At 40.8% G+C, this 13,850-nt stretch overlaps 1 protein-coding gene across 4 annotated transcripts in view; it reads left to right on the top strand.

Moving 5' to 3' along the window:
* LOC105355678 overlaps positions 1-13,288 on the top strand; it is a 35,920-nt gene extending 22,632 nt beyond the window's left edge. For 3 of the 4 annotated variants that reach the window (XM_020709092.2, XM_011483876.3, XM_020709091.2), the window contains 6 exons: positions 819-6,028; positions 7,235-7,451; positions 8,110-8,342; positions 9,865-10,146; positions 10,215-10,321; positions 12,201-13,288. In XM_020709092.2, the coding sequence (XP_020564751.1) occupies positions 819-6,028; positions 7,235-7,451; positions 8,110-8,342; positions 9,865-10,146; positions 10,215-10,321; positions 12,201-12,436 (6,285 nt within the window). In that variant the 3' untranslated portion in view covers positions 12,437-13,288. Of the gene's footprint in view, positions 1-818; positions 6,029-7,234; positions 7,452-8,109; positions 8,343-9,864; positions 10,147-10,194; positions 10,322-12,200 lie in introns of all 4 variants that reach the window. The other variant, XR_002291711.2, reaches the window with a different exon arrangement.
* The last annotated feature ends 562 nt before the right edge of the window (positions 13,289-13,850 follow it).

Raw genomic sequence — 13,850 nt, 5'->3', positions numbered from 1 at the left:
CTGGTGACTCGTAAATATTCGTCTTTGCATTTTTTTCTTTTAGTGGAGAAGCACCTTTCTGTGACCGATTCCATCTAGTGTTGAAACTGAGAAGTGCAACAGAGTTCAGCTCAAGCGGGCCATATTCAATTATATTTTCCAAATTTGCTGCGGGCCAATAAAAACAGACCCGCGGGCCGCAGTTCGCCCGCGGGCCGTAGTTTGGACACCCCTGCTTTAAACCTTCATTGTCACACCTCACAAATGAGGTAGGTGTGTGTGTATATATATATGTGTGTGTATGTATGTATGTATATGTATGTATGTATATATATATATATATATATATATATATATATATATATATATGACGTTCCCATAAAAGTGGGAACATCAGGAAGAAGGAATGTTTTGAAGTACTTTGTATATATTTTACTACTTGCTGATGCTTTGGGACATGGATTGTTTTTCAATGTTGTTAGCTATCGTGACATTGCTCTAAAGTGGTTCAAATAGCAGAATATATGGAAACACATGCAGGTCAAGTACACTTTTGAAAGTAGAATTTTTATTATGCATATAAAAACAACAAAATACTGTGTTCGTTAAGTTAACATCCAAAATTTAAAAATGTAATTGAAATGGCCTCATGCACATCACTCATTCTTGCTAACAGATCTATGGCTTATACTTGTCTTTTGTAAAAAGTAAAACATCAAAAGTCCGACATTTTGTGACATGTCAGTAAATACATTGTATATTTTCCTCTAAAAGTAGTCTCGAAGCTCACAAACTGATGTTAACTTCATATTCTCTTTCTTTTTAATGTCTTTATGTAGCTCCATGACGTCAGTGACAGATTGACAGGCCTCTTGTCTGAGTACCAAATCACAGAGAGTGAAAGGATCTTTGACAACCTGGAAGACCGGATGAAGACCCTTCAAAATGTGCTGGCATTAAACCACTTTGAAAGACATCAAATATCCATCAGCTCACTGTGGACCATGGACCAGGCAACTGGATATGTGGACCTGTCTCTCACTGAGAAGTTTAACATCTTGGAAGCGGTAATAATGGTCACCCTTAATGAGAGGACTGAATATGAGGATACATCTAAATTCGGACAGGACCAAAAGATTGAATTCCTCTTCAACTTACAAGATCAGCTTTATGACACGAATCCAACACTAGCCAGGAAGGTATTGGTCAATGTCCTTGATCTAACTTCACAGCTGCCTCAAGCTACAAGGGACATTCTGAGTCTGATCCTGTTCAATAACATCTGGACACCAAAAGAAATCAAACTTTTCACAAGGAAAGCCTTGACCATGAGTCAAGAAATAGTCAAACAGACCCTCCAAAAAGCGTGCACCTACAGGGTAAACTGCATTCTGACTCTCTCTTCACTTAATTACGTAGATCCAGCAAAGTACATGAAACACATTATACTGAATGAGATGGATAAAGACATAGACACCATCCTGAGTGAAATGCGAGAAAATAACTATCCAGAGCAGACTCTGTCAGAACTGGAAGACATTCTTAAATATGTGGAAGCAAAGTTGGCCGGACTTAGAGATTCAGACATCAACAAAAGTATGATTGAAGATGGAAGAAAAATGATACAGTCCCTGGATTTGTCCAATCCTGATCCTGATACTCTAAAAAGAGTCCTGTTTGTGTTGTCTTTGGCTGTCAAAAAATGCACTGCATTCTTCAATGAAAAAGGTGAAAAAGTTCAAGGCTACTTCCCCAGACTGACTCAGCTGACCTCACTGTTGTTACTGATACTGCCACAGATTCAGTCAAAGGGAGGGTGTCTCTTAGAAATTGGGACTGGAGAGGGCAAAACTTGTATTTTAGCCATGTTTGCCACTATTCAAGCACTTCAGGGGACAGCTGTGGACATTGTAACAAGTTCTCCTTTGCTAGCAATTCGTGATCAGGAAGAGTGGGGGAAGTTATACAGTATGTTTGGAGTGACTTCCTCCACTGTGCCCCCACAATTTGAAGGCAAAAAATCTTCAGAGAACCATGAAGACTTGCTGAAATGTGCATACTCAATGAGAGTGGTTTATGGTACTGTTAGCACCTTCGCAGCAGATATTCTGAGGCAGGACTTTGAGAAGACAACCACTCGAGGGCAGAGGAAGTGTGAATGCGTGATAGTGGATGAAGTAGACTACATGACACTGGACAGTGGAGTTCAAGTGACTTTCCTTTCTCACCAAGCCAGTGGACTGAGGCATCTAGAACAAGTCCTGGCAGGTATCTGGGCCATGGTGTCAAACTGCCGACAAATTGAGATCTTTGAAACCGGAGACATCTGGTGGACAACCAGAATCCAGCACTTTCACAAAGCTGTGAAACAGGCTGTGACTGGATCAATATCAGAAGATGACATTCTGTTGCGGCTTGCCATGTTAAGCTCTTGTTCACAAGATGACATGGTTCAGTTAGAAAAAGCAATCAAAAGACCACAAACAGAGCATGGCAGCTCTGAAGATGGAAACTGGAAAACCATTGAAAATATTATGGCCAAGATTGGCACTGAAGAGCAGTATCATCTGCTAGGAGAGCTTGTGGCACAAGAAGGCAACAATGTGGTTGTTGACTGTTATTCACTCATCGGCAACAAAGCCAAACTTCTTGGAGAAAGTTCTGACACAGACTCTAATGTCAGCATGCTTCTCCTGCCACATGGGCGATCCTGTGAGATCTTGTCTGAGAAATCACTCATTCAAACAACTCTCAGAAACTTAAAGCCAAAGATAAAATACTCAGATGAGTGCTCCTTAAATTCACTGGAGAAATCAGAAGGCTTTATTGTAATTCCATTTGTTTTAAAAGAATATGTTGAGAATCAGTTGCCAGTTTTTGCAGAAAACGCTCTAAGAGCCATCAAAATGACTCTGGGAAGAGAGTACATGATTGACAAAGCAACTGAAGCTGACAGTGTTCAGAGTCCTCATCATGATGCAATAATTCCTTTGGACTTTCAAGCCAGTGGAGTTCTGGAAAAAAACAAACGCTGGGGAGATGGCCTGCAGCAGTTCTTAGAGATGAAACACCAGCTGGCAATTTCACAACTGTCCAATGTCACCAATTTCATGTCAAATGTCCACTTCTTTAAAAGGTACCTCAAAGGAAAAGGCATCTTTGGTGTCTCTGGGACACTCGGGGGCAAAGCTGAGAAAGCATTTCTCAAACGACAATACAAAACAGAAAGCTACATCATTCCAGCTCATCGTCACAAAAAGCTGCTGGAGCTGCCAGCTGTTCAAGTGAGCGGAGGAAACACTTTGTGGGTCCATGCGATCTATGAATCTGCCTGGAGAGCTGCAGGCAGGGGACAAGTAGTATTAATTATTTGTGAGGATGTGAAGACTGCAAATGAGCTGCAAACTGAAATGCATAATCAAAGAATAAAGCCTGAGCAGATCACCATGTACACAATCAGTGAAAAACACAACATAGAGAAGAAGAACTTCCGTCCGGGAAACATCATTATTGCCACAAACCTCGGTGGACGAGGAACGGACATACACATTCAGCAGGAGGTCAACGAGTGTGGGGGACTCTTAGTTCTTCTCACATACTTCCCTGCAAGTCAACGAGTGGAGAGACAGATCTTTGGCCGCACTGCCCGAAAGGGCAACCCAGGAATGGTGCAGTTGATCCTCAACCAAGACTGTCTTGAACCAGCTTACCAAGGCCAATCAGTGGAGACCATGAGACTGCTCAGAGAGCTGCATGAGATCAAGCGGTTGGAAGGCATGGAGAAGCATGAGCTGCTAGAAATTGAAATAAAAGAAGATCTCTTTTCTAGGTTTTGTGAGTTTCTCTGTGACTTTGACAAAAATTACTCAGCAGAAGAGAGGAGTGACATCACACAAAAGAGGATAAAAGATGTTCCTGCATGTTTTAAGATCCATAAAAAGAAATGTGACTATAAGATTGCGCTCAATGCTTTGAAAGAATCGTGGGCATTGTGGCTCATTCTCCATGAAGATGACATCAGCAGGCTTGACTACAACAACACATTGAGAGAAGACCTTACCAGAGACTTACGGAACACTGCTGAGCACCTCCTGCAGGGAACAAATACCAACTTTTATGACTACATGAAAATTGCCAAAGGCAGAACCATCCTGCATCGCCTCAAGAAGGAAAGTGACTATGGAGCATTGACATACTGGCAAAGGGCTGCAGAGAGGGATCCTTTCTACAGTGCTGTGGCATTTTATAACCAAGCTTACATCACAATCAACCTGCAAAAGAGAAACTACTTATCAAGCGCAAGATGGTTTCTGAAGAAAGCAAACACAGGAGTGGATGTGTACTTGTCAGAAACAGCAAACACTATGGCTTTTTGCAATTTGTCAGTAACAAAGGATTTTGTAGCTCACCACAAAGACTGCAACCTGCAGAGTCAAATGAATGCCCGCATGAGTGCTTTTAGAACTTGGAAAGGCCACATGGAAAATGCTCTGAAAATTCTGGAGGAGCTGGAAAAAAGCAATGGTCAGGCAATCGTGGAGGACTCTAGCATCTACAGTCTGGCAAAAAACAGAGATTTCATTAGCACGCAAGAGTTGATGGTCCTTCATGAGTTTGGCCTCTGCATTGTGTTTGATGTGAAGAAGAAGCCAGAATTCTCCATTGATGCCTTTCTGTGCTTCTGTCTTGGTGCTCTTCAGGTGGCTGCAGGTGTTTTGGTTTTGACTCTGTCATATGGGGCTGCCAGTCAGTTTGGATTTGGGCTGATCAGTGAGGGGGTGTCAGACATGATTCAAGGGATCAAAGGCATGATGCAAGGAGGTTTTGACTGGGCAGAGTGGGCAGTTTCCAAGGCCATTAGCATTGGAGTATCTCTGGTGTTTGGAGGTCTTGGCCGACTTAAAAATGCTGCTGGTGCCGTGCGCAACGGTGCTAAAGGCCTTATGGCCGGAGCCAAGCATACCACTGGATTCACAGTGAAACAGTGTTTCAAACAAGCTACAAAGTACACAGTCCAGGAGCTGACCAAGCAAGGTTGCATCAATGTTCTGAGCTCTGTTGCTGACTCTGCACTTGCAGATTTTTTCAAAAAGATCCTGAAAAAGGCTTTTATGAACAAGACAATGTATTTAGTCAGAGCCAATGAGCAGCTGGATAATGTTCTCACTAGCTTCATCTGCTCCACAATACCAAAGACGGCCATTGACCAGGGGTTCAGTGACTTCAAAATAGAAAGAGGATGCGAGGAACAAATACGCCAGTCAGTGGATGTGCTGACAAAAAGCACAATTCCTGACCTCATGATGGACTGTACCAGGATTACAAAGGTTCTCAATACCCTTTCAGATGTTTGTGGTTCTGTAAGACATCACATAGAGAACCAAAAGAGAGTTAAAAACGTGATGGTGATTCTGAACACTGCTAAATACGTCACAATGTTTGTGGAAATGTTTAGCTCCTTTCCCACTGAGGATGTCATCAACACCAAATTTGTGCCTCAGTTCCTGCTCAGTATGAAGGATCTACCACAGAACAAGCATGATCTGGATGAATGGCACCATTTATCAGATGTGAGGCGACTCAAAGATGAACTCATCAGCATCATAGCACTTACTGTTTCTGATGCCTTGGTTGAGGCTTGTGGCAAACGAATGACCTCCCTGGTGACCAACAGCTGTATGAATGCAGTAAACCACGTAGCTGGTTCTGCTGTCAGCAATTTACTTGGCAGGACTGACACCCAGAGCTTCTTTGAAACACAACACTACAAACATCAGCTGAACAAAGTCATCCAGCGCCCTTCAACGATTGAGACTGATAAGAAGACCTGTGATCATTATGTTGAGGAAGTCGGGAATGTTAACCGCCCTGCTACGGCTCTGGACATCCATGTGCTCACTGAGAGTGGCGCTCTGCAAGGCAAAGGCATCAGAGTGATTGTGGTGGACAAGCATGGCAAAAAGGTTTCAGAAGATTATTATCCAGGGAAGAACAGCTCTGCTGGAGACATCAAGCTTCAACTAAAAAAGATCCCTGAAAATCAGCAGCAGTAAGTAAAACTGACTGCATAAAAGCATTACTGTGCTTAGATAAAAAGGCTGCATTTATACCGCAAACAACAGTAGTTACCCCAAGCCTGCACAAATGCCAAGGACTCCACCAGTCCAATGCAAACATGGACCAACATAAAATAATTCAGCAGGTAGAACCACACTCAAATGTCAAAGACACGAGCAGGTAGAACCAAACAAAAATATCAAAGACATGAGCAGGTAGAACCAAACATGCACATACTTAAAAGACTCCAATGGGCAGATGCATGCATGCACCAACACCAAAGACTCAAGAAGAGGGATCAAAATATATACCAACATTAAAGACTGCAGTAGATACAGTAGATCAAAACTTAACCAAGCATTAAAGACTTTAGTTGATACAGTAGATCCAAGCAGTAACCAACATCAAAGATTCCAGCAGATACACTAGATCTAAATGTAAACCATGGTCAAAGACTCTTGTAAAGATAGTATATCCAAATGTGAACCAACATCAAAGACTCTAGTAGCGAGATGCAAAAATGTACTAACATCAAAGACAGTAGCAACTAGATTCATTTATGAACCGTCATCAAAGACTCCAGCAAATAGATCCAAACAAAAGCCAACGTCAGACATTCCTACATCCATCCATCAATCTTTTATACTGGCTTATTCCTAAACATGGTCACAATGATAGGAACGAATAACATAGGACTAAAGCACAGTACACCCTGGTTAGTTTATTAGGCCATCCTAGGGCCAGAAAAACACTGACAAGCATGCACAATAACACTTACACATAAAAAATCTTGCTAGACGTGCTAATCTAAACCTCCATAGGTTAAACCAAAACAAACACAAACAGCAGAGAAATGCAAATACAAAAAATATATATATATAAATTAAAGACTTTACAAATCCGACCCAAACGCAAACCAACATCCGAAATTTCAAAGGTTAGCCGAACAATCAATCTGGGGTTTTTTGGTAGTTAGCCAACATCAGTTCAACAGAGTCTCAGTTAAACCTGTATCCATGCATGCACAGATATGAGTTTTCTAGTGTCAGAACACATGTTTATGTCTTTATAAGATTATTAGTTTTACGATAGTGATTCTAAGAAGCAACAGCTAACATTTCATAGAATGAACATGTTGCAGTTAAATATTTTTCACTGATTTATTTCCTTTGAATCAAAAAAACATTTTTTTTGATAGGAATGAGGAATTCATCTCAAAGGTGAAAAAAAGGATCCATGGTGAGCAGAGCCTCTACAGTGGACATTTTGAAGTTGTGGGTCCACATGGCTCTGTGATACCAGTCCATTCAGAGAACCAGGAGTGTCTGTATCATGCTGTTGCCCAGGCCATCAGACCAGACTGCAAAGACCTCAGACAGGAGGCACTGATCCTTCGAGGCAAAGTCCAGGCCTCAGTAAGTTTTCTGCAGGGATTCCTCACTGAGTTCATTTTCTTGCACACGGACCATCTGATTTCCTAAATTATCAGATAATTTGAGCAATCGTGTAAGCAGCAGGATCTAAATCTTTCATCCTAACTTGTTTCATTACTTGTGAGAATGTGTAAAAAAAGGAACAAAATGACAGAAAATGGAAATAATGTGGTCAAAGTGTGAAATGAAAAACTTGAATGTTTAAAAGTCACCCTTTTTACTGTCCTCATGGAGTAAAAATGCAGATTCATCTGGAATCTATGGGGCAAAACTGAACTAATTTAATCTACAGAGCAGATGCTAAAATAAAGCGGAAAACCAAAGTTTGAATCCTCACAATGCACAAGTTGAAAAAAACCTTGAAATGAATTAAAAACACACAATAGGTTTATTGAATGTTCAGATTTATTAAGTGCTTATGTCAGATCTGAGGATTGCAGTGATCTGATCATAGATGATCAGTGTCACTAAACAAAGGTTCTGGATCTGAAGCCAGTAATATTAATAACGGAGGAAAATCACACTTGTTAAGAGAAAAAAGATATTTATCATCTAATACCTGAAGAGGGAGCAGTAGCAGATGAAGATGCTTAGGAAGACGATGGTCATGAAGCTAACCCCTGACTTTGCTCCTGCTCAGCTTCAGCAGAACCCGTCCAGATACGTAGCTGCTGTGAAGCTGCAGAAAGGCTATGAAGAAACATCTGCACTGTCCTCAAAATATGCCATTGCGGGAGGAGGACTAAAAAAGCAGCAGGAGGCCAAAAGACAGCTAATGGACATGATCAACACAAGAGACGTGCAGGATTTAACTGAAGATGAACTCAACCTCATCAAGACGTACAACCTCGGTCTGGTCGGGAAGATCCATGAGTACGTTTTTCTGACTAAATACTTTGAGTATGTGTGTGTACTTGATCTACACGTGCATACATCCAAATACACACAGTAGGAATTAATTTATAATTATTCTAATCATAAATAGACCTATAAATTATTAGTATATGACACAATAAAACCATTACTTTCATCAAAAAGAGTTGAATTCATTGCTTGAAAGGGAGTAGGAGGAAGTAAGTCTATATAATCCCACCCCTATTATGTTTTACCTAAGTTTTATTTTTTACACAATCAACAATATCCAGTTCTTAACAGCTTCAATTATTTATAACACAAATACAAGTCAAAGAAAAAAATCTCTTAAAAAACTCACTAAAATTGTTATTAATGACTTACTTCTACTTATAAATGAAGTCTGTGTGCCAGTCTTTCTGAAGAAACACATAGATAACCAGTTTGTAGAAGTGTTCCTTTTCTTTCTTCCGTTTTCAAAGTCTCTCTGTCTCAATGGAGATCACTGCCAGAGACAAGTCTAAACAAATTCCAGAGTATAGACACGGCATCTTCCATTTAGAGAATGATTCTAAACAATATTTAAGAAAGACTGGATGGCTGTTCTTGACTTGCTACCACGAATTCTAATATTCTCTAGTTGCAGAGTCACAAGCTGTAGTTACATGGACAAAAGTAATCGGAATGAACACCTGATCAGAATAAAAATGCGTCATGTAAACACACCATTAGGAATACTCTGCCCCGATCAGACTCATTTGGATCCAAATTTCTTTCCGATGGTTATGCCGATGTCTGATCGTGGTGCATAGAGACAGTTTATTCCGATTGTGGGTCACTACTGCTCTGGCTTTCATATCATGTATTGACAGTGTGGTGCTCCAGAGGAGGCTTTGGAGCGTTAACATGACCGGTCGGCTGCTCCGTGCGAACAAACCATGTCTCTGAGCAGAGCAGCCGGACTCGTAGCTTCATGTTTGAAGGCAGGGGAGGTGCTTTGTCATGGTGTGCGCTCCAAATGAGGCTTCGGACCGTCGTCCGTCCGTCTCCTTTGCGTGAGCAAGATGCTGGACTCAGGAGAACCGTGTTGACTGTTTGGTTCATGGATGATCATTTGGATCATCTAACATTTTCCTTCCAGTCGTCACTAACATTCTTTGTCTTTTTGGAACAGTTTCATTCAAGATTTTTTTTTGCATTTCTTAACACAGATTGAGTTTATCCAGAACAGAAAAACATGTTTTGAGTCAAAGCTGCTCTGTGACTTTTAAGTGTCTACTTCTTTTTTGATACTTAGCATAAAAGGTTTGGATTGGGGGTTTAACCACCAAAATAGTATCCAAGTGCTGCTGTTATTGCAGCTTACTGCTTACCAAGAGAAGAGGTATCAAATGTGGAGAACAAAACAGTCATATGTATGTGACAACAGTGGGATCTTACCTGTCTTTCTTTTTATTCCCTGGTTAGTATTTAGTTTGGGTAGTTAACAAAATAGATGTTGGCAGTGATGTTTGGAGTCAATCAAATGTATTGTTTTCTAAAGCATCAAAGGTGTCCGGAGGACCAGCGGCTCCATCTCCGACAAGAACAGCAGCTCTGCTGTGAACGCAGATCACATCCCTCCCGTCAACACCTTCCAGATAGCTCACAAAGAGTTAACGAAGCCTGAAAACAGAGACCTGAAGGAGAAGCTCCAAAACCAACACCCAAGACTTTATGAGATGATTGATGTAAAAGGAAACCGGGGGCTCTGCAGAGAAGTTCTCACACAGCACCACATGCAGGTCCTGACCACCGGAAACAGCAAACAGGCTCAAAAAGTCAGGTAAGAGCCTCCTTTGAGGGAGCTGAGCTTCAACTACAGATCCTTCAGAATGTCTTCTCTTCACTCAGGGAGAAGCTTGCTGACGTTCTTCTTCAGGGTGAGAAAGTCAAACTGATGAAGATGTCACTGATTGTATCCAACCCTGAGATGTCAGAGTGTCTGAGAAGGGATGCAGGTAAACAAGGCCTGGAGCATGGTGTCTGTGTAATAATAATAATAATAATAATAAACTTTATTTATATAGCACTTTTCAAAATCCAGATTACAAAGTACTGTACAATTAGCACAAGACAAAAGATCAGGATTAAAAACACTATATAGTACGACAAAAGAAAACAAAGCATGCACAAAACAGTGATGGCGGTTAAAATCAATCAAATAACTAATAATCAAAAATATCATACTTTTAAATTTAAGAACCAGTAAAATCATTGACAGCACGTCTATAGAGGTATGTTTTTAAAAGAGATTTAAATACAGTTAGAGACTCAGCGAGTCTGATCTCTACTGGGAGACTGTTCCAGAGTGTCGGGGCTCTTATAGCAAAGGCCCTGTCTCCGTTGGTCAATCTGGATTGTTAAAAAGCCTTTTGTCAAAGATCTAAGATTGTGACCAGGTACATAAGGAATGAGGAGACCAGCTATATATTTAGGTGCCAGACCACAGCTTGCTTTAAAAGCATTTGTGAAATCTTAAAATCTTTTCTAAAATGAACTGGTAGCCAGTGCAGAAAGGCTAAAACTGGAGTAATATAATCTCTGATTCTGGTTTTGTTTGGAGTCTGGCGGCAGCATTTTGGACTAACTGGAGTTTATACACACTGCTGTGAAAGGCATGTGTAGAGTGTGTTACAATAGTCCAAACAGGAAAAAATAAAAGAGTCAATTCCAATCTCAAGACATTTTTAAAGGGCGTCCGTGGTGCAGCAGTAGGGCGGTCGACCCATGATCGTAACATTGCAGGTTCAATTCCCGCCTTGCACACCCATGTCTCAAAGTGTCCTTGGGTAAGACAATGAACCCCATCTTTCCTCTGGTGGAAGGTTGGCGCCAGTGTTCGGCAGCAGAGTCGCCACCAGTGTGTGAATGTGTGTGTGCAGGTGACTGGGACTGTAAAGCGCTTTGGGCCTTTGAAGAAGGTAGAAAAGCGCTTATAAGTATACACCATTTACCATTTTTTAGATTTGACGGGGTTATCCTGTATAATCTGTGTATTTGCCAGAAACAACACGTGTCTACAAATTTAAATCAGTATCAAAGATTACCCGCAGATTTCTGCCGTTTGTAGAAACATTCTTAGACAGTGACTCCAATTTCTGAGCCACACTGTTTTGAGCCTCAACTGATCCAAAAATAATTACATCAGTTTTGTCCACATTCAACCGCAGAAAATTTTGTGCCATCCAGGTTTTAATTTCGGCAATGCGGCCATTGAGATTCTTTAAAAGACCCATGTCTTCAGGTTTAAAGATAAGTAAAGTTGAGTCTCATCGGCATAAAAATAAAAACTGAGGTTATGTCGCTGTGTTATCTCTTCCAGTGGAGTTGCATGTAAATTGAAAAGAACAGAGGTCCCAGTAGCAAACCCTGGGGAACGCATCGTTATTATCACCTTAGATGAGCAAAAATTTCAGATAAAAACGTTTAGATAAGAAAGAATAAAAACAGTTAAGAACTGTGTCAGAAAAAAACAGCCCAGACGTTGTAATAAAATTGAGTGGTGAACTGTATCAAATGCTGCACTGAGATCCAAAAGAACAAAAACAGATGATTTTCCAGAGTCCACAACAATTTAAAGGTCATTCATTAGTCTCAGTAAGGCTGTTTTGGTGCTGTGGTTGGCATTAAAACCAGATTGAAAGGACTCAAATAATCCATTGCTATTTATAAAGGAAATTAACCAATTAGGCACTAGCTTTACCAGGATCTTAGCCAAAAAAAGAAATTTTAAGATTGGTCTGTTGTGCTCTGTAGTGTTTCAAGCAACTTCAGTTAGTCAGTCTCTGGGATCAGTGGTTTCACATCTTCTTTTTTCTCTGAACATTAACATTTCAGACATCCAGACCTCTAAACGGGGGCAGAACATTTTGTCCAAGGAAGCCACCAGAAGATACCACGACACTGGAGGACAACTGTTGCTGCAGGAATATCAGAATATGGGGGTGATAGGGCAGAGGGAGGGACAAGAACTCCTGCAGTGGCAGAGAGAGCAGCTCTACTCCAAGAATACTCCGGAATATAAAGAACTCCTGAAAGCACTAAAACCGAAGACTTTTGATCAAAATCTCTGAAGCTGAAAGCTCTGCATGACAGTCCTAACATGGATCTGCAGCTAGTTTGTTAGCAGCATATTACTATACACATCTGAGTTAACCACTGGTATGTGTGTATGCATTTGTGTGTCTTTTACTCCATATGTCATTAACATTGACTGTATATGAGAACTGGACTGAGTGACCCCTCCCCCCTAACGTTCCAAACAGGAAGTACCCGCTGGTTCCAAGAAGCTAAAATCTCATAGACTTCTTTAGAGAAATAAACAGCTGTCACTCATAATCCTTGTTTTGTTTTTTTCTTCTCCCCTTTTATCCTCAAAGAAAAAGTTAAAAACTAACCAATCAGATGCCTCAAAAAAGAAGGTGGTTTCATGTCGAACAGTTTCTCCTGAGTCTACTTTCATTGGTACGGGTGTGGCCTTAGATCAAGCTCACTCTTACTGGTGAGAGTGGTTGCCATGGAAACGATGACTAAGACCGACTCGAACTAATGACTGCCCACTGATGTCATCTGGCTCAGATGTGGCGGCGTCCATACTGTGAGAAAAATGGCAACTGAATTGACTTCATTTGGTTGTAGCCAGAAGTCATTTTCTGTGAGTGATGGCACACTCACTCAGTCCATGCACAGTCAATGACTGCTAAATTGCAATGTACCATTTAATCCATGACTTCATCTAATTTAGTATCACCTTGAACATAAAAAACACTAAGGAATATTTATTTTGAATAATTGGAAATAAATTTTAGCATGAATTTGTTAATCAATAAATGCTTTTTGTGGATCAGACTCTGTTGTTGCAGTTGATCTTTTAATCTCTAGGGAATTGAGAATCTAAAAATAGAAATGTGTGACTCAATAAACTCTGGAAAAGGAAATGAGGTGTGCAGTGCATGTATGTTTACCACCACTTCTCACTTTGGTGCCTCAGTTATTACTTTCTGACATAACTATCATTTACTATAAGTGTGCAGAAACAGCTGCTGGGACGCAGAACGAAAAAAAAATCCAGAATATGACATTGTCTGATTTTTACAAATTTTATTTAGAAATTATGGTGGGAAATAGGTATTTGGTCACCTACACACAAGCCAGATAACTGGCTCTCACAGACCATTAACTTCTTCTGTCAGAGGATCCTCTGTCCTCCACTCGTTACCTGTATTAATGGCACCTGTTTGAACTGGTTATGTATAGAAAAGACACCTGTCCACAACATTCCAAACTCTACTATGGTCAAGACCAAAGAGCTGTCTAAGGACACCAGAAACCAAGTTGTAGACCTGCACCAGGCTGGGAAGACTGAATCTGTAATAGGTGAGCAGCTTGGTGTGAAGAAATCAATTGTAGGAGCAATTATTAGGAAATGGAAGACATACAAGACCACTGATAATCTCCCTCCATCTAAGGCTCCCCACAAGATCTCAC

Source organism: Oryzias latipes, chromosome 14 (assembly GCF_002234675.1).
Source record: "Oryzias latipes chromosome 14, ASM223467v1".
NCBI lineage: Eukaryota > Metazoa > Chordata > Actinopteri > Beloniformes > Adrianichthyidae > Oryzias > Oryzias latipes.
The sequence above is the reverse complement of the archived record's forward strand: the minus strand, read 5'-3'. Positions and strand labels throughout refer to the sequence as shown.